Source organism: Epinephelus moara, chromosome 22 (genome assembly GCF_006386435.1).
Source record: "Epinephelus moara isolate mb chromosome 22, YSFRI_EMoa_1.0, whole genome shotgun sequence".
NCBI classification, from domain to species: domain Eukaryota; kingdom Metazoa; phylum Chordata; class Actinopteri; order Perciformes; family Serranidae; genus Epinephelus; species Epinephelus moara.
This window is the reverse complement of record NC_065527.1, coordinates 27,093,427-27,114,021: the sequence shown is the minus strand read 5'-3', so window position 1 is coordinate 27,114,021 and position 20,595 is coordinate 27,093,427. Positions and strand designations below refer to the sequence as shown.

Genomic DNA, 20,595 nt, shown 5'->3' with positions numbered 1-20,595 from the left:
ATCTGTGCATCCTACACTGCCAAGTACTGCCACAGACTGTCCAGGAGCTCACTGATGCCCTGATCGAGGTCTGGGAGGAGATCCCCCAGGACACCATTCGCCGACTCATCAGGAACATGTCCAGATGTTGTCTGGTGTGCAAACAGACACGTGAGTGCCAAACACACTACTGAAACACATTATGAGTTGCCATGTTAAAATTCACACAGCTTGGATCAGCCTGTAATTTAAATTTTTTACTTTGATTTTCGGTGTGATTTTGAATCCAGCCCTCAGTGGGTTGATGATTTTGGTTTCCATTGACTGTTGTTATGTCATATTGTTCTCAGCAAATCAGGCAATGTACATCAGTAAAGATTTTTAACTTGAATAATTTGGTAATCAAGATCTGATGTGCTTTAAGTGTTCCCTTAATTTTTGAACAGTGTACCTAGTGATTTAAACCAGTAAAAACACTGAATAAAGCAGATTCATAGTAAAAAAAAAAAAATCAGTGTTCTTCCAACACTGTTTGGCGTGGTGGAGACGGGCTGCTAACCTTGCACCTGCTAATGGGGGCTCATCACAGAGGGGCTTCTAACTACGGTGGCTGAAGCAAAAATGCAAAAACACAAATGGTCCTGTCTAGAGCAAGTGTTTGTTTTGTCTGTTCTGGGCTACTGTAGAAACATAACAGTGCAACTGACAGATTCTGTGGATGAGAACTGGCTCCATATGTAGATATAAAGCTCTCATTCTAAAGGCCCAAAAACACCAACAGACTTCACAGAACTAGTAAGTGATGAAAGCCTCCTGCTGCATCACCTCACGTCACCAGACCTCGGCCAAAAAGTTGCACATGAACACACCACAAAGGTCGACAGCCAACCAGCACATATATTCTGTGCCTGTGTGAGAGGAAATAACTCTCCACACCAGCAGACAGCAGTCGTCTGTATTTGTCATTCAAAAAGGGAAAGCAGAAGACCGTCTTGATGCTAGTTGGCCAATTAGCACATTAACAACACAATGCAATGTTGAAAGAACAGAGCATATTCACCGTGTGCCAGTGAACAATAAGACAAACCATCATGAAATGTTTCTGCTGAAGAGATAAATGGCTAAAGAAAAATAACCGTATACCCTTTTTTCACCAAAATTAGTGTGCAGATGAGTATGCCTTTCTGTGTGTTTTTTTTTTTTGGTGTGGCACTTTGAGACAGCAGCATGGAGGAAAGAAAAATTCCATGGACGAAGACAGACTGTGCTTTGGGGTGGCCGTCATTGCATCTCAACTGTAAAGGGGCTAAAATTAGCACTTTCACCCACGTGTTGTGTTTCCATCAATGCCGGTCAGAGCTGGAGGGGATAAATACCCGTGACTACTGGAGAGTTATTTGACCTGGGTGTGAATTAAAATCATTCGCACTGCATTAAATAGCCAGATGTTAGTGGGTGTTAGTGGGGTTGTTTGTGCAGTGGGAAACGCAACAAGTTTGTTTTGGTCTCATTCCCTCTTGACTTTAGCTGTGTGTTTACTTTCCCCACTTCCATTTCTCTTCGCGTCCACTAAGGTGAAGTGCCAATCAGAGTGATTTATTCACTGATGGGCTCCGCCATCACTGACACTGATTCACCATGCTGAGTTGGCAAAAAAAAAGCCGACAGGGGCCCACGGGAGCCGACAAGGGACAATGGTGCAGGGACACACCACACCAACTAACGCGATGGACGTTCACCAACGGCCCAGCGTTGGACGACGGCTGACCATCAGCTGGGCGTGTCAGGGCCTTAAGGTAAGGAAAGCGCGACGATTCTTATTTTTAGGTGATTATACACAACATACAAGAAAACATACGTAATATATTATATTCAATTTCTGTCAATATATCTATCTAAATCCTACACACTGAGACCTTTAAGTGACAAAATAATATCTCATACTCTCCATTTCTTTCATCTGACATTTCAGTATTTGTTCTAATCAAAAGTGAGTAGCATTATGTGCACAGAGTTTTAAATTCAGCTTCCTAAATACGCAACATTTCTGTAGGGGTCAAATCCAACACTGATTTGACTCAAGTTAGATTATGTTCTGCAAAGAATCAAGTTGTCATTCAATCTATAACAGCTCTGTTAATGGAAATTGTAAAAAGCAAGAAGATTTAGTTGATAATATTCACAACCAAGTAAATCTTAAATAATACAAAGGCACACTTTAAAAGAATGGCATCAACAATCAAAGCAAAAGCCATGTCCTGTAGCTTAATATGGCTATGGTTTCTTTTACACACCTTTATGAAGGATTAATTCTTTCCTCATATTTAACTCTGTAGAACAAACTTATTTTTTAACATTCAGCATATGAGACAGGACAGTCTGTAGATAGTGGTTCAATGAAAAGAAGCACCCTAATGTGATATTGACCAACTGTAATATATATTTCTATACTTTTTGCATTGCTGATGTTGACTTTTAAATCTAAAATCAAAACATCACGTTATATCAATGTGTAACTGCACATAACCATAACGAAACATGATAAACCCATCGTGCCTGGGTAGAGATTGAAACAAAGTATGATAAAAAACAACAACTGGGTAAATATATAATATGCAAAAACATTTAGAAAATGTGTTTTCTCATGTTGAGGGAAATATTGATTCATTTGCCGCCTTCAGTTTGTCTCATTGTCTGTGAGCAGTTGGGAGCTTAAAATGAGCGGAATTAAATTTCATCAAATGGCCTTTTGTTTTCTCTGGGTATCACTTATCTGGCCAAAGTGCAGGCTGCGGCCACACACACAGACACACATGCAGCCGTCCACATCCTCTCAATAGTTGCATTTGCGTGTACATTGAACAGAGTCAATTGCCTGTCAAATGCTATGCGCAGTCAGACACCAGCAGGTATCAGGCCTAATGCAGGCGAGCCTCCCAAAGTCTGGACGTTGTAGGGGCCCCACTCTGTGAACCCCATGGCCCCTCTCACTCCCTCTACAACCCCCTTCCCTTTTTCATCTCGCCGCCCCAGTTCAATGTTAATGTCCAGTGGTGTCCACTCTTCGGACGTCTCCCTCCTAAGCAAAAATCCAGAGAAGAAAGGGAAAAAAAGAGAAAGAAAACCAAACCTTCCCTCCTTCTTTTCTCACCCTGGCCTCCTCTTGTGTGCTGTCCAGCTGGCTGTGACCCTTGACCCCCTGACCCTCACTCCTGACCCCTGGACCCGTTCCCACGCCACGCCTTTTTGTGTCCACCTCGCCATGGCAACACCTTGCTCACTGCTGCTGCCACGGTAACAGATGGACAGGGGCCTGGAAATAACTTCATTCAGCCCCGCCCGGAGGGGTGAGCACCATGGACAATCTGCCCGAAGCCTCTCCCTCCTCCCTTACCCTGTCTCAAACACACACACATACTTGAACACACACACACACACACACACACACACACACAGCAACCCCAACCCAACTTTGACACCTCCTATGCTGCATTCTAACACCCCAATTCCCTTGGATGCATTCCCTCAGCAGGGGCCTCTGGGTATCGGGGCCTGATAGAGTCATTAACACAGAGATCCCAGATTCCCCCTGGCATGTACACGGCACATACATGGGAATAAGAATAAGTTGCCGTTGTTGGCACAAAAAAGCATAAAAAGACACCCCAAAGTCACCCACACATCCCATTTCACACTGCTGGTATTTATGGTTCAGGGAGTAGGAGCGCTAACTTCATCACGGTGCTGTAATTATCTCTCTGCTTCTTTTATTAGCCCTATTGTTTTCTCACATCCTCCGATGAGAAGAGGGGCTGGGGGGAGAGTTGTAAAGACACAGAGCTGAGCAGCGGGGGATCTGTTTGCTAACTCGGAGACAAACGACGGACTGAATAGCATCGCTGAGGAGCTCAATAAGGTGCAGCAGGAAAATGAACTGCAACAGTTTTGGTGCTAATCAGTAACTAACCTCTAAACAAGGTTGCGTGCGCTTTGTCTCCTTCTTTGGGGAACACCTCTCGGACAGACACTGTGAATAGATTAAAGGGGGATAGTGTAATTACTTGTGCTGAATGGGGTGCAGAGGAGGAGAGGGTTTACACTGTCGAAACACACTTGTGTTTGTAAAGAGAGCTCTGATCCTCTGGGTCTCATCTTGCACTCCCTGCAGAGAGCAAACAAACAAGTAAACAAACAAAATGGCAACACATGGGAGGGCTCCCATCTCATGGTTATTAGGGTGGACTTAAACTTAGTGTGAGGCGATTGTGTAAAAAAACAAACAAACAAAAAAAACAGGGAAGCTTTCCATTTTTAACTTTATCTTCTTGACAAGGCCGTAGCCACTGAGTCAACACTGGGGGGACGGAATCTGCGGGGGGGTCTCATTTATGTTTATGATTACATTTGCTAATGATCATTTCAGACAGCTGCTTGGTTGCCTGTCATAGCACAGCATTTTTTTAAATTTATATCTTTTTTATCAATTTATCAGGGAGACATTTTAGCATATTCAAATATATATCATAACTGCTGCCTTGCGTCTTAAGGTAATTTTATTGAGGTTTTATGAAAATGTTTACTTTCAGTGTGTGTGTGTGTTTTTTGTTTGTTTTTTTCTTTTTTTTTTTTTTAGTCTAACCAACTGGGCTGACTGGTGAGCAGGCGGGGGGAGAAGCACAGGCAACCACCAAAAGACTGACCATTGAGGCCAAATCACACAAGCGAAGCCACTTATTCAATTTTTGGGATTTCGTATCCCCCTTCCAACCCTGCATGCATCTGCATCCCACTATCTATCCCTCTAGTTTCATTCCCTCCCTCCCTCACCCCTCCCTCCCCTCCTGTGTCCAACACCCCCTCATCCTACCCTGCACCCCCCTTTTCTCCCCCCCCCCTCCTCCCCTCTGCCTCTCGCCCAGTTCATTGTACCAAAGGAGATTTTCTCCATTGAGGCCCAGTCTCTTAGGTAACCCCAGCGCTGCATGAAATGAGGAGAGGAAGAGAGCGAGAGACAAGGAGTGAGAGAAAGTGAGAGAGAGAAAGTGAGAGACAGAGAGAGAGGGCGGGGAAACTGAGAGAGAGAGAGGATGAAGGAAATGTAAAGGCAGAGGGAGGGCCGGACAGAAAGGGTTGAAGAAGGAGAGGGAGAAGGACGCAGGATCAGAGGAGGCTGAGGCGGGGAGAGTGAAAGATGGAGAAGTAGGACAAGTGCGGTCAGACGTCGACAGCGATACAACTAAAAACTCAGCCCAGAACTGAGGGAGGAAGAAGGAGAGGCGAGGATGTCTGCCGCACATGTAAGGATGAATCCTCTGTGGCTGAGAGGGACTTTATCACGTGCCTTTTGCAGAAATTCTTGATCCAGATTTTAGGCCCCAAAAGGGTCCAAACAGTGGGCACTACTGCGCTTTTGTCTTCTTGTCTTTTTCTTTCTTTCTTTTGCTTTGCATTGATACAAACTGATGTAAATTTTGGTATTACACTCTTTTTTTTTTTTTACTTTTCAACAGTACAAGTCTTTTTGAAATGGGGTCCAGTAGCCTGTGTGGTAGCAGTACCAAAGAGAAGTGTAAACCAGATGAGTTTAGGCCTCTAGGCCTCTTTTAAGATCAGTGTGATCACAGTTTTTGGAAACAGGAAAATGGAGCATACTATTTTTGTTTGTAATAGATAGCATAGAATATACATGTTTTCCATACAGGTGTTGAACAGCTAGCAAACTTTACTGCAAGGGTTTTCTACCACTGGAAAAAAGTTTCAACCGCCATGTCTTATTGGCATTCATGACAAACGATTTACTTCCATGTTGCTTAGAGTACATAAAGAAGAGCAAAGTCAAATGTTTTCTAGTTTACTTACTATTATAAACACATTTGTATTCCAGCATTCAGATAAGGCTTGTTCTTTTCACTTTTGTAACTATGTGGTGGATTTGCCTTGCCCTGTGATTTAAGTGTAAACTTTGTTCTGAACAGAGACTTAAACTGTAAGGAGAGGACTCTGTGAAACGCTGCCATCCTTTGTGGCCATGCTGCTCTGCACCTCAATGGTGGGCACACAGCACATGGGGTTCCCATGAATAGGCCAGGCCTCACCAAAGACCACATCATTTGGATAAAGACGGGCTCCCACAGAAAGAGAAAACACCTCACGGAGCGAATCAGATAAAGAGAAAATGTTGCGTACGGCAAATCAGATTAGGGCGAGTCAGAGCTTTACTTTTTCGTTTTCAGGTTTTTTTCTCTCCCTCCCACCCTCCTGCCTCCAACTCAGTTAAATTTACTACTGCTGCAGCTCATGTGTCTGATGATAATGCGCTCTACTGCTGCGCTGAGTTATCATCTCAGGCTTTTGTCTTCTTTGATCCGTGTGACCGTTGGGGGACCCACTTTTTCTTTTGTACGGGGTCACATCGCCGGCTCCTTTTGGACGGGCCTGCCCCCGGGTGGTGACCCCTTCGTTCATCATGGTGTCACCGACACAGAGGACAAGCATGAGTTAGAGCTTTCTCCCTCTCTCTTTTCTCTGTCTTTCTTTCTCTGTGCTTGCCTTCCCGCTCATTCCTCTGCTCTAGTCTAACCATCCTTTTCTTTCTTGTACATCCACAGGCACTGACATGAGGCAAGCTGGAGGTCAAACACCAATATGATACTGAACTTCAGCAGATGGAGGAAGTGATATTTGGATGGATTTGCAACATTCCCTTTCTGGCATCACCAACCAGCACAAGAGGCCATCAACCTGACCATCCAAGTGTTTGTGAGTGTGTGAACATACCAACAACCAAGAGAAGGATGGAGGTCCGGAGCTGATTGTCCAAACGCAATTCTTGCGTCTGCCTTTGTGAAACCAGGAGTTGTGGATGGACATCACGCCCCTGACCTCTGAAAATCAGCGAGGGACAGACCACCATGGACGGGATAAAACTCAGTGGCTTTGTGGGTGGATGAGCGGGAGACAGTGAAAGACAAACAGAGAGAGGGAGAAAGCGAGGGAGATATTGAATAAGGGAGAGTGTGTGTTTATGTAAATGTAAAGCCTGTAAGAGCCTCTCTTGACATTTTTGGAGGTCAGCTCAACTTTTTCTTCCAAGCAAGACCAGAATTGTTACAAGTTGTAAAATCTTTCTGTTCAAAGTTTTTACTCGTGACAGAACAACAGGTCATCTCTGCTCTTCAGGTGTGTAATGAAAGCATAGGTTTCTTGTACAGAGCAGTTACAGGCTGATGCAAAATTAATGTCATTATTGGTTTGTAAGGTAATGGCACTGGACAGCGACAGCAGGTGATGAGCAGTAAAGAGGAAGTCCATTCATTTATTTGGCAATTCACACAACTTAAATTCGTCTATGTCAAATTCTTCCCTCACATATTTCATGGCAAATCTTCTTTTTTTTCCCAAAATGTAAAAGATATTGAAATCTTTCACTCTGATGTGAAAAAGCTTAGGTTCAGCAGGTTTTAACAGGCTTATGGTTGACTTGATGCTCTCAGGAAGAGAAAGGAACGAATAGCCCAGCTGTCAATGCCATTTATTTTCTACTTTTTATTCTAATTTTCCTGCTCAGGTGCAAAGCCTGACACAAATACAGGCCCGGCTCTGCAGATCAGGGGCGTCCCATTTTGAAAAGGGGGTTAGAGTGTGTTGGCGGAGCAGAAAGGGCTGCTCTCACCATGTTAAGTACAGTTGAATGTGTCCGGTTCGCACTTCAGCGCCGGTGTCTAGAGAGGGCCTTGCTAAATTTGCAGTGGAAGGGGTGAGAGTGACAGAAAGGGAGAGTGAATGGGGGGAGGGAGGTGTGTGTGTGTGTATGTGTGCATCTGTGTGTGTGTACTCACCCTCTCTGTGTTTGCCCCTGTGAATTTGCCTCTGTGTGTTTTTTCCTGTGTTTGACAAAGTTCAGGGGGCCAGACTTGGAGAGAGAAAAGGGAAAATGAGAGAAAGTAAAGGGTTTGAATGAGGCGGTGAGAGAGACAGAGGGAGAGAGAGAGACGGTGAGCAGGCAAAAAAGAAAAAGAAGGCAAAGATCCGACAGAGAGTGAGAGGGGAGGACAGAGAAGAGCACAAGAGGACATTTTTGGAGGGAAAAAGAAGACCAGGCACCTTGAAATTTGTGTGGCGAAATACTCCGCTGCTTCACAGCACGAGTGGCGTAAATTGGCGATATTTATAGATTGAAGCTGCAGGAAGCGACAACTCATTCTGGGAAATATGTATAGAGAAAGAGAAAGAGCAAGGGAGGGAGAGAGTGGGAGAAGGAGGGTGGGAGGGAGATCAAGAGCGAGGCTGCATTAATATGCTAATGGCCTGAGTGAATGCACAACAGGCCCACTGACCAGGCTAATCACTGGTGGACACACACTGAGGCTAATCCCTCACACAGCACTCACACACACATGCAGTCAGACATGCACATACAGTGCAGGTTCAAATATTTGGACAGTGACATATTTTTTTTGTTGCTCTGTATTTCAGCTCATTGGATTTGAAATGAAACACTGAGTATGAGCTTAAAGGGCTGACTTTAAGGTTTCATTTCTTAATGTTTGTTTCCATTTTGGGTGATTATTAGCAGTGTGGGAATCATGTTTCTTCTTATATGTAGCCCCTTAATTTTATTACAATTTAGCAGGATAATGATCCCAAACATACCAACCAGATATTTTCTAGGGTCGAACATTAGAATGTGACTACACTCAAACTGAGCATGTGTTTTACTTGCTGAGTACCAGATCCAATACAAAAAAAACATTTGAAAATGACTGTGTCTGCTGATGTCTGTGGGTTGCAGACTTCAGACAGAAACTGACTGCAAATGATTTGCAACTGCAATACTCATAGTATAATTAACTCAGTTTAAGTTAATGTAACATTTTCAGTTATTTTAATTATAAAGTTTAAGGGGAAAGGCAAAAACATGTAGTTTGACATGGATGCATAATATGTCATGATTGATCTTTAAATCCAGTGTGCAGGAGAACAGAGCCAAAAAAAAAAAAAAATCAAAAATGTGTCATTGGCCAAATGCTGAGACACTTCAGTAGGAAAAAAGGGAAATTAAAATGAAATCCTCAACCATTTAATTCACAGTATTGCACAATTTCAGGGGCTCCATCCAAAATGTTGCTTTTATGTATCACTCATCTTGTGTTATATAATGTGTGTGTGTTTAAATATTGAAACTGTTGTCATATAAATGCAAAAATAAATAAATAAACTCTCAAAACCAGTTTTTGTGCTTTTGTCTGTTACAAATGCCAATTAGTAAATGTAATGGGTTGTGCTGTTTTATTTCTACCTAAATTGTTAGATTAATTCATAAGACTTAAAATAAAATCTAGTTATTACCATAGACTGTTACTAAGTGGTTTAACTAATAAAGTGATAATTATACCTTCCTGATCAGTTAGGCCTACTTTGCCTCATAATACAAAAGAAAAACACTTCATGATGACAATTCCACAAAATTTGGCAGATCAATAAAAAACCTTTTTTTTTTTTGTCAGCTAACTTCAACAATAATGCAACTTTGAGGAAATAAAAATGAGAGCAGATGTGACTAATTGCCTGACTGTTTTTATGTCACTGTAGTTTGATAAATGGACAACAATAGATGCCTGGAATGCAAGAAAAGTGTGTACAAAAGTTAAATTTGGAGAGCAGGTGGCAAAGTCTTTAATAAATTATCTTTGATTTTTTACTGAGATATAATGCCATTTCTGCCCTCATGAGGGGGATAAAGCATCAAAAATCCTGCTAGAGCTTCAGCCACTAGGAACTATCCCCCCAAATAAAGACAGTTGTAATGTGCAAAAGTCTCTCTCTCTCTCTCTCTCTCTCTCTCTAAACTGTGAACACAGAAACATACTTTGATTCATCATTGCAATTATCTACAGACAAACAAGCTCTGGGCAGTGTGCGTACAACTTGGATGATGCAAAACAAACTTCATAATACTCATATGTTTTTGATTATTAATCATTGTCATTAGTAATGCTAAAATAAAATTCATAACACCTAAACACTCTCTGTGCAACCTTTATGTCAAATGATAAGAGAAGCAACAAAACCAAAATTCATATTAAGTACTAAAGTAAAGTGATGACAATAATAATATCAAAGCATACATAAAATTAATACATCTCAGTTTGTGCAAATGTGCAAATATTTTTCAAGGTGATGCAGTATTATAAATACAGTAAACAGAACCACCTTGTATCAACTTGACAGAAATTCCCTCATTTGTTTGTGGGAATAATTGGGTTCAAAGTTTTTATTATTTTACAGTGGTGCACAGTTGCCTGACGTAAAATTAAATTTAATGTTAGGGCCTGTTCTTTGCATATGATCCTCCATACACTATAAATTACCATGTTTGGCAATTACTATATATGTCATGCATGCAGGAGTGAATAATTTAATGTTTTTACATTATCTGGTTAGTGCAAAATGTTTATTCTTATTTGAATTTTAAATGAGACATGTAGACAATTGATCAAATAACACTATTTTATGTTTCTGTTTTTACAGTTTTTGGCCATGATAAATGCTGTAATTTTGGCCACTAAAGAAAACATGCCTTTCAAACCTGCCAGTGGGTTTTGGGGTTCAGAGGGTATTTCAAAATAAATACAAAATACAACCACTTTAAGTTGTACATCTCCTCCCTAAAACAAAATTAAAAAAAAAACAAGTCCCTCCCTAGTGCTTTAAAAAATTATTTGACATGCCTCCCCAGTTGTGCACCACCCTCTCCCCTGTCATAAATTACAAACAGTCCCTAAGCAGTGAAAACCAATAGAGTCATTACATTCAATTGCAAACCCAATATATTGATGTGTCTGTTCTTGATATTGCCTCAAAGAAAAATTAGGCTCTGACCTCTGCAGTAATAAAGGATCCCTCATCTTTCAGCCATCAGTCTGTGCTGTAAATGTCTGCCTCCTGCAAACATGGAAAAAATATTTGCATTTTTCATGAGCAAAAAGAAGATGTAAAGATCATATCTACAGGGCTGTACCTCTGGTTTGTTTCCCATCTGCAGCAGAAGTACCAATGCGCCATTGCCCTCCAATAACCTTTTCAACAAATGACATACCGAGATGAACTCGTCTTGACCTCCTGACCTCTTGCACTGGATGCGTCTCCGTCACTCAGTGACATGTGAGACACAACATGACCATACATAACCCTTCTCCTGCCTTGAGGAGCCGGTCTGCAATGTTTCGCAGTGATTCTGAGCCAATGTTAAAGTGTAAGAGAGCACTAAGCCAAATCCTCCACCATCATCATGTTTTCATCCTTGCAGGGGGAGGGAGGGTTGACTACGAGGCAAAGTGGGGGGAGAAACAGACACACACGGGGCCTAGTCGCCACATCTTTTCATGCGAAGAAGCTGTGCCGCTAAACCGTCAGTAATCCGTATTTATTTGCACTCAATATGTATTTACAACATTAAGCGAGTTTATGTGTAGACGAATGAGATATAGGTGGAACAACCAGTAGTAAACGGGTCTGTTCTTCTCTGTCTAGCTCTCCGGTGCATTCGGGCTAACTAGCTTGCTAGCTAGGTTAGGTGGCTAAACGTAGTTAGCGATAGCGCTTAGTTTGTTTTAGCAGTCAACACTAGACAGTGCAGTTTCGCCAAATTATAACGTTAAACACCCGTATTCCTTAAGCGCCATGCTGTGGTCTGTAACAACATTGCGGTGCATGTTCGAAGAGGGTAGCTAACACAAGCTAACACATTAGCTTTACGGTAGGCACAGACATTTGAAGTGTTAGCTATCAACGGTAGCCAGTTTACGAGCTATGCAATGGCTAACGTTAGCTTGCAGGAACGGTGGTTTGTTGCCATCTGTCTGGGCTCCAGCTATTTAGTGGAATGTGACGTTTTCATTAGTGCGTTGACCAAGTTAACATAATCAGTGTTTGATCTAATTTTTTGTCTGTTGTTTATTTAATAACCTGGTGTATTTGTGAAGGCATCAGTTTAGCAGCTGACTGCTTCGCAAAGTCCTTCTATAACGTTACATCAAATGCCAAAAAATGCATCGAATAACGTTACACATATTTCTATTGACAAGCATACAGACAGCTCATAACCTTGCAACAGACTGGGGGTATTAGTTTTTGTTTTATATTATTTGTGACAAAACGGGCATTCTCTGTGCCACATCATTATCTTATGCTGAGCGTTTTCTTCTGTTGGAATTTCAGACCCGTTTTTGGTTTCCCAAAACAACTCCGGCCCGGGCCTCAGTCCGCGGTCTAGAGTTTGATAGCGGGCTGTTTGAGACGGAAGCTTGACGGTGTGTTGCTGCAAGCCACCCCCGTACCCCAACCACCATCATGGGAGACAGCAGAGGTGAGAAAATAACTGCACTGATTTTGTCATCAGCAATGCAACAACATGAGTGCCGACCAAAACTTGCATCTGTAAAGTAATGTTGATATTAACAACATCTTTGCAAATTATACTTACACATTTGCTATCATGACTGGTGTAAATTCAGGCATATGGAGGATGTGGGTTGTTGCAGACAAAGGCTTACTCAACCCCTATATACATGATAAAATATCCTAGCTTTTAAAAACACATGCCTTACAGCTGGCACAGTTGACCTGTTTAGACCCCTCTGTCTTGTAGAGCTTATTTGAACTAAGTCAGTTAGGGTCAGTTGTCCAAACTACCATCCTGCTATTTCTCTAAAGCAAAGTATGTTTTAATATCATTTGTTTATTTGAAATGCCATCCTAGAGCTGAGGAAGGTTCTAAGATGGCAAAAAAAGGCAATAAAAGAAAGTCAGAATTTGAAACTACACCCTCCTCCTGTAGCTCTCCCCTCTCTGTCCTAAGCCCGCCCCACCAGACGATCATGGGCATATGCAAGCGCTTCATACGGTATCCTAGTGTTTCCCATACATTGATTTATTTAATCTTATTTCATTGTAGAGTTGCACACAGCACATCCATTCACCCCCTCCTCACCTGTTAAGAATTAAATAGCTAGCCACCCTATGGTCCTTCCGCCTTGATCCCACCTGCTGTGAACTGCTTTGCTGGGAAGAGAACAGGCAGCAGCTCTGGAGACCGACTGAAGGTCGGCAGGTCTATCGGCTTAAAAACGGCCAGCGGCAGTGCTGGGTCTAACCCGTGTAATGTCAACAATGGAATGGTTGCTGATATGGCAGGGAGTTGGAGCATTATGGTCCACTGGAGCTGGGGTTTGCACTAGCTAGATTCAGGTTGCCGTGGTGGTTGACTGGGGGTCTGTCTTCAGAGCTGCTGGTGAATTTGAAGCCACAGCTGTGAGCTTTTGGCTCTGGTTAGCAGAAAGCTAAAGTATCAGCATGATCTTCTCTCCATTTCTGAAAGGCTTCATCAATATTGACATGCATTTTCTTACGTTAAATGTCTGTCTCTCTTTTAGACTTTCTTTTTGATAAGTCAGTCCTCCGTTTTTGGGTTCCTTTGCAGTGTAGACGGTTGTTGCCAATGCTGGGATAGCAGCTTTCTCTGCAGGATTCTCTGCCATTGAATCAGGCTTTCACCAAAGGGACATACACACGCATCTGCATTTGTAGAATAGCCAATAGGAGCGCCCTCTCTCTCAAATGACTTGTGATTGACCAGAGTCTCAAGTCATGGGCTAAATTTTTTAAGACCTCAGTCCACTGGAATTACAATATTGTTAAAGTTTATTATGGGATTTTTGCCCAGTGACACCAAAATAAAACTGTCTACCCCAGCTTTAATATTGCTTTCTCTTATTGTGACTGTCTTGAAAAACCCCATACAGTAACATAAGGGCAGTGTATCAGTATTGCACCAGCAGGCTTTAAACTTCTCTTTCCTCACCAGCAAAGTAATGGAAAACCATGCCAGTGTTAATGACGAACTCAACATGTTTGACTTGGCCACAGAGGACTCTTCACTCATCTCATTAGGAAGTCATTATTCCTTACAAGTGCCTATTCAGAGCACTTGATGAAATATGTGTTGCACCCGTGTCAGACATTGACAGAGTCTTGTAAGGAAAACATACCTAAAATTAAAACTGAGGAGAAAAGACACATCATCGGCATTTAAAAGCACGATTCCTTGCGTTTGTTCAGTTGATAAGTGTTCACATGATATTGCAAGCACAGTCCTCCCTGGACCACAGTGGGTAATTTGTGTGAGCGTATGATTGGTTGATTTCTTTCCAGAGTGTTTTTGATGCAAGAAAAAAAGATTAGATCAGACAACAACCAAGTACACAGCCTGAAGCAGTGAAAATGCAGCACACAGGCAGCTGCAGAGAAAAGCCAAGACAATACAAACCACAGCATAAACAAAAATAAATAAATAAACCATTTGGTATCATAAAATCAGATCAAAATTCCACCAGATAAAGATCACAGATCCAAAGAAAGGCTTCTAGAAACTGAAATTAATTTCTTCCTCATGATTGCACGGCAGTCAGATTAGATAGAGTAAATGCACATCTCTGGTAAACCTAATTTCAGGTGCTGTGTGAAAAATGATGATAAATCCTGAAATACTGAATAACCACTCAACCAAATCTTTGCCCTAGTTGTTCAGTATAAAATGTAGAATGCATTAAAAATACTGCAAACCTGCAACATTTGATTGAACTCACTGGTAATGGACCCCAGATAGGCCTAAGGCACAACAGTTCCTTATAAACAAAAATAAAACACATTGGCAAAAGGCAAGGCTTCTTGGTAGAAGTTAACTAAGGGTAGATTAATATTTTTGCAACTATTGGTTTTATATCAGTTTTAGTCTGTGCCAGTTCATTATTAATATTTTTACAGCTTGTATTTGATTGATAATTGACATACCATATTTGAATTGAGTTTGAGAATTACTAAAAATGATCATTGTATCACACATGTATTACCTTTATTAAAAAACGCTTAGCCTTTTTTTGCACCACATTATTTTTTATAAATGATTACATAAGCTATTTGCATGTTCTCCCACTTGCTGTCTCTTATCAGATTCCCGCAGCCCAGACAGCTCGTCTGTGTCCTCCCCTCCATCAGGACAGCGCTCACCTCCACTGGTTCCCTCAGCTGCAGCTTCCATGACCTCCCTGCCTCCCATCACCACCACTGGAGTCAACAGCCCCATCAGTAGCATCGGCTCCCCCTTTTCTGTTATCAGCTCTTCACTGGGCTCGCCATGCCTACCTGGCACGCCATCGGTGGGCTACGGCCCCATCAGCAGCCCACAGGTAAGGAAGGACTTATACTTCAGGAATATTATTTGAACATACATTTCTGCCCATGCAGTTGTTTTATATCATACGATTTGCTGTAACGCCAGTGTGTTTACAGTTTAAGATTATCTTGATTGTTGCTTGCTACAACCAAAGCAATTATTAATCCAAGACCTGCTATATTACAATGAAATATCAAATAAATTACATTGAAAAAAAATGGTGTCTTTAATTAAATATTTTGGTATTCATCACAGAATTGTTGACAGAATGGCTGTCATTTTATGTCTGTCTTTGACATGAGACCATTGATACTTTGCTACAGATCTTTGTTACTATGGTTTTGCCCCCACTCCACTTTTTCTCTTTACCTTGATGTTTACATGTCAGATATCAGGAGTTTTGTTTTTAAGACCTTACCTCATCTCAAAGAGTAATATAAGAGGTGAGGCAGGGCCTAGCTCGGGGAACTGAAAAAAAAAAATAGTAAAAACAAAGGGTACATACTTGACTCTGACTGTGATGCTTTGTTGTTTGGTCTTTGTGACAATATAAACAAAGTCTTTTACTTTCTCACAGCAGTAGAAGGATAGTCAGGAAAATCCTCTAAAAAAAACTCCTTATTGTCATTATGTTCACCTTCTCCTCTATTATTCTTTCAGATCAACTCAACAGTGTCCATGTCAGGGCTCCATGCAGTGAGCAGCTCAGATGACGTGAAACCTCCGTTGGGCTTGAAGCAGCTGTCGTCCCACAGCCCAGGGCCAATGCTTTCCCAGAAACGCCTTTGTTCCATCTGCGGAGACAGATCCTCTGGTGACTAGCCAGCTTAAATCTAACACAAGTTTTCTTTGCGATACCTTTGAGTTCGGGCCATAAAGTACAAATAATTTAGAGTCCCTGAGATACTTAAATTAAAACAAATTTCATCCCTGTTGTTTTACTTCTACGGCTCTTTTCCTCCCTCCTTCCCACGCCCTCCAGGTAAGCACTACGGTGTCTACAGCTGTGAAGGCTGTAAAGGCTTCTTCAAGCGCACAGTGCGCAAAGACTTGACCTACACCTGTCGGGACAATAAAGACTGTATGGTGGATAAGAGACAGAGGAACCGCTGCCAGTACTGCCGCTACCAGAAGTGCCTGGCCATGGGCATGAAAAGAGAAGGTGAGCAAGCAGGAGCACTTCAGCACACTGGGCTGGTTCTCAGCCCTTTTTGCTCATGACCCCTAAAAATGAGGCCATTTCACCTTTCCACACACACAATTTTAGGTTTAAATGCACAAACCATGCATTTAAACTGAAAAACAAAATTAAATGATGATTTCATTTTGGTTTTTAAAGGCGGTTTAGTTGATAAGTTATTTGAGAATAATTATATAGCTGACAGAAAGCCGTCAACAAGATTTCCTAAATTTTGCCGTGGTGTATTTGTTAGGGATAGACAGATAAGCCTTCGATTTAGCTCAGCAGAAAGTCATGAGTTGTCCACTCCAACTCTGGTTCATCCAGCAGTAGTTGAGGAAAAAACCCAAATGTGTTGTGGTTCTACTCTTATAAAACTCGTCAGTGATGATGTTGACTTATTGGCTAATTTCTGTGTCTCTGGAGCTAGAACAAATTTGTTTTCTCCATCAGGTTCATGTTTGGCAAGTGTCATTGACACTACTAATGAATAGCCCACTACTCATATTTAGGGTTAGGGGTTAGGGTTAGTTTTGCCAACTTCTCTTTGGGCTGACAAATTCCTACAAACACACCAACTGTTTCCCAGCTCAAGGTCTGACTCATTCAAACTCACCATTTCAGTGCTGGACACATTATGGGTCTCCTTTTCCAAAGGCTCCTCCAAATGTGTAGAGAAGCAGCAATCCTCTTTTTCCCCAAACTGGGTGACAAAACTAATGTACAGTATCCTTCATATCGTGTAATCCATTGAACTCAGTTAATTTCTGTAGAACCCAAAAGGTATCCACTGCCCCCTTTGCAGTTTTTTCATGTTTTTACAATGAAATTTCTATTCTTTTTGCTATTGATGTCAAAACTCTTAAATTTCCCCGCAGTGATTCTGCTTTTTGTAGGCACTGTGAAGTGTCGTGTTTTGGCAATCCATGTCAATTGGAAGAATCATGAAACCATGTCATATTTACCTGGTGTCTGTCTTCAGGGTGCCATCAGTCACCAGTAAATACATCCAATGATTTCTAGCAGTCCAAAAGCACAAATTCCACTTGTGTGTTTCATTAGCAGCTATTAAACTGCAACACTTTTCACTACATTCCCAGTGTGTTTAAAATTAAACATCAAACTTTAAAACTCTTGTCAGAATCATGAAATTGCCTGAGTTTACCACCCAATAATTTCATAGTTTGTCATAATTATATTAGTGACAGGGATAGTGTTGATGAAGTGGTGTAGCTCCTTTTTATTCATGTAATACTCAAAGTGCTTTGTATTTAAAAGTAAACAGGTACACTCACAAACTACAACTGATCTCTATGTAACATCATTCCAGCAACTTAACAAGAAAATTGTGTTAAATCCATTTTAGGCCAATCAGTCTGAGATTATCTGCTGTTAAATCTCTTTGAGGTGAGTAGTGTAGATAAGAGCTTACTGTACTGCACATTGTGCTGGCTCATATTGGAAAATTGTCCGAGGGCTGAATCCCCTAGCATATCACAATGCTTTAATCTTAACTCCGTTCTTGTTCAAGAAATTGCAGAGATTTTTGGTCACTGTTTTTATTAAGCTCGGCATACACAGTACAATGTCAGCCTGTCTCTGACCCAATTTTTGAGCTGTGTGACTCATTTTAGAGTACGACCGAATTTCAGCTTTGTCAGAGGTTGTTTGTCGTACAGTGTACAGGAGGAAGCAAGGACCGATCATGGCCAGATCAACTACATCTGACCCGCCATGGGACATTGGGATCAGTTATTCATTTTGGTTGGCCATCATTAGACTCTTGCACACTTGAAGCAGAGCAACGAGTTGATTCCCCAAGATCAGTGCCTTTTTTTTCTCACTGGCCCTGGGCAAAGTGCCATGGCGACACGACACTTCACATGGATGCAAAATATCTAGGCAAGGTTGGTCGAGCTGTGGCAACAGCATACGTGCCTCTTTGATGTTTTACAACCGACATGAACAAGAGGATTGTTGGCAGTCATACATTATTGTGAATAACTGGAACTGCAACGATTAGTCCATTAATCACTTAGTCGATGGAAAGAAAATCTCCATCCATTTCCAAGAAAATTAATCCCCAACTTTCATAATTGATTAGTCGTAATTGGTTAATCTTCACTTCTCAAGCAAAAATGATAAACATTTGTGGGTTCTAGCTTCCCAAATGTGAAAAAATGTTGCTTGTCTTTGTCATTTGTGATAGTAAATGATGTATGATGTAGAAAATGTATGATAGTCTTTGGGTTTTGGCTTGTTGGTTGGAAAGAAGAAGCACGTTGAGCTCAGGAAATAGTGATAAGCATTTTTTATAATTTTTTTTTTACATTGTATTGACTAAACAATAAATTGATTAATCTTCAAAATAACCGGTAGATTAATTGATTATGAAAATAACCCTTATTTGCAGCGCTTTTGTGAACTGTATTGATGTAACGTTACAAACCTCTGCTAGCAAACAAACGTCTACCTGCCTTGGAGCTTTTAAATGAATCTTCACTGACAATTGTAAATAGCAAGAACTAGGGATGTCCCGATCTGAACAAAGGTGTTTTAAACTTGAAGATTTTGTGCACAGCAAATCCCTGAGTGCAACCATTGTCAACTCTCCTACTCTCTGCTGTCTGTCAGTCTCTCCACTTTGTGTGTGTAAGAGCAGGGGCTGAGCCCCGCCAATGCGTAACACCACACATCCTGAATGATGAAAGTGGTTGTTTTATGTTATTTACCTCATTTATGTGCACTCGTTTCATTTCAGCTCAGTGTGAGAGCAAATCTTGTGTTTTCCTTGTTTGTCATCTGTGGTGCATGGTGTTTAACCGCAAACACTCAGGATGCCACGGCATATTTTATAAAAGCCCTGCGAGCAAATGGGCAATTAAGATAATGTAATCCAAGCAAAAGTTGTACAGACAACTAAAACAAACACGTAACAAAACACTGGAGTGTACTCTCTTAAAGGGATAAAGACATTCCCTCAAGACAGCAACAAGGCCAAAAGAGAGTTCTTGTTATTTTATACTATTCTATTTTATAAAGAATTTTTTTTTAAGGAACAGCTTGGATGCTGGGGATTTTTTTTCATAATTCATTGACGAGCGATTCAGTTGTCAAGCTTATACATATATTGCATTGATTTTAAGAACGGTGCTGAAATGGTGCAGCTGTGTTATCAAGAACGGTATAAATAGCGGATCGGGACTTGGTATAAGCAGATACTTAATATTGAATGGCTCAAATAGTGATCGGGGCAAAAAAGCTTGATCAGAACATCCCTAGCCAGATCACTCTACAGCAGTCCATTGGGCCATTTCATCGTAAATTATACAAGTACAGTATAAGCACTCAGGTTCTGGCCCGACGATTTGACCGTACATTGTGTGCACATAAATCTTGAGCTTTGGCTCTACATCTTAGATGATTTACTCATGCAGTAGGAGTTAAAATTAAACAACATTTCAGGCACAAATCCTCCAGTGTATGCCCCGCTTAAGTTAATGCAGATGAAAGAAACATTCAAGGCAGCCGCTTTCCATCAATGAGATTACACCTAATCCATGAATAGTCATAAATGATAATATCAGTGTTAATATTTTTCCTGTGCATTTTAACTAAGAGAGCGTCAGTAATATTTGTAAAATAGGGGATAGAGAGAATGAGTACAGAGTGGTAGAGAGGGAGATGGGGGTGGGTAAGCCTTGTAAACACTAACCCCCTTTCCCCCTCTCTTCCTCTTTTTGTTTCCTCTCGTTCTCTCTCTCCCCCCCTCCCTCCTTCTGTAGTGGCCAAGATGAACGACAGATGTAAGGAGAAGAGGGAGGGAGGGGTGTGTGCCTGTGTCTGTACGAGTGAACGAGAAGCAGAGAGATATTACATTGCATATCTATGACAGGGAGCTAGTTAAAGATGTTTTTCCATAGTGTGTTGCCAGTGCTCGGGGGTGGACCAGTGCCAGCCTTGAATCACTTTCCCATAACTTGTTTTAAACTTGATAGATCAAGGGAAAGTTTGCTGAGTATGCACACTGCTTTTAATCATCATCCTACTTCACTGTAAAACTACGTGTTTATTCCCACCTGGTTGCTGCCCAGTAAGGTCACAGCTGCTACAGTCAGCCACAGAGCATTTCTGTTCAGGGACATTCATTTTCCTATTTAGGAATACTGCTTGTAGAGGAAGGGTAGATGTTAATTACATTTCC

General features: G+C 41.4%; 1 protein-coding gene and 1 long non-coding RNA gene across 7 annotated transcripts in view; both read left to right on the top strand.

Moving 5' to 3' along the window:
- The first annotated feature begins 5,102 nt into the window (after positions 1 to 5,102).
- LOC126384562 (uncharacterized) lies at positions 5,103 to 8,988 on the top strand. Its single transcript, XR_007569308.1, has 2 exons — positions 5,103 to 5,276; positions 6,588 to 8,988. It is a non-coding gene; the product is annotated as an uncharacterized LOC126384562 (long non-coding RNA).
- A 2,117-nt stretch (positions 8,989 to 11,105) lies between these two features.
- The window catches only part of rxrba (retinoid x receptor, beta a), a 28,972-nt gene continuing 19,482 nt past the window's right edge, over positions 11,106 to 20,595 (top strand). For 2 of the 6 annotated variants that reach the window (XM_050035672.1, XM_050035668.1), the window contains exons 1-6: positions 11,262 to 11,389; positions 12,199 to 12,346; positions 14,989 to 15,224; positions 15,872 to 16,025; positions 16,194 to 16,373; positions 20,177 to 20,197. In XM_050035672.1, the coding sequence (XP_049891629.1) occupies positions 12,331 to 12,346; positions 14,989 to 15,224; positions 15,872 to 16,025; positions 16,194 to 16,373; positions 20,177 to 20,197 (607 nt within the window). In that variant the 5' untranslated portion in view covers positions 11,262 to 11,389; positions 12,199 to 12,330. The other 4 variants (XM_050035673.1, XM_050035671.1, XM_050035669.1 and 1 more) reach the window with 3 other exon arrangements.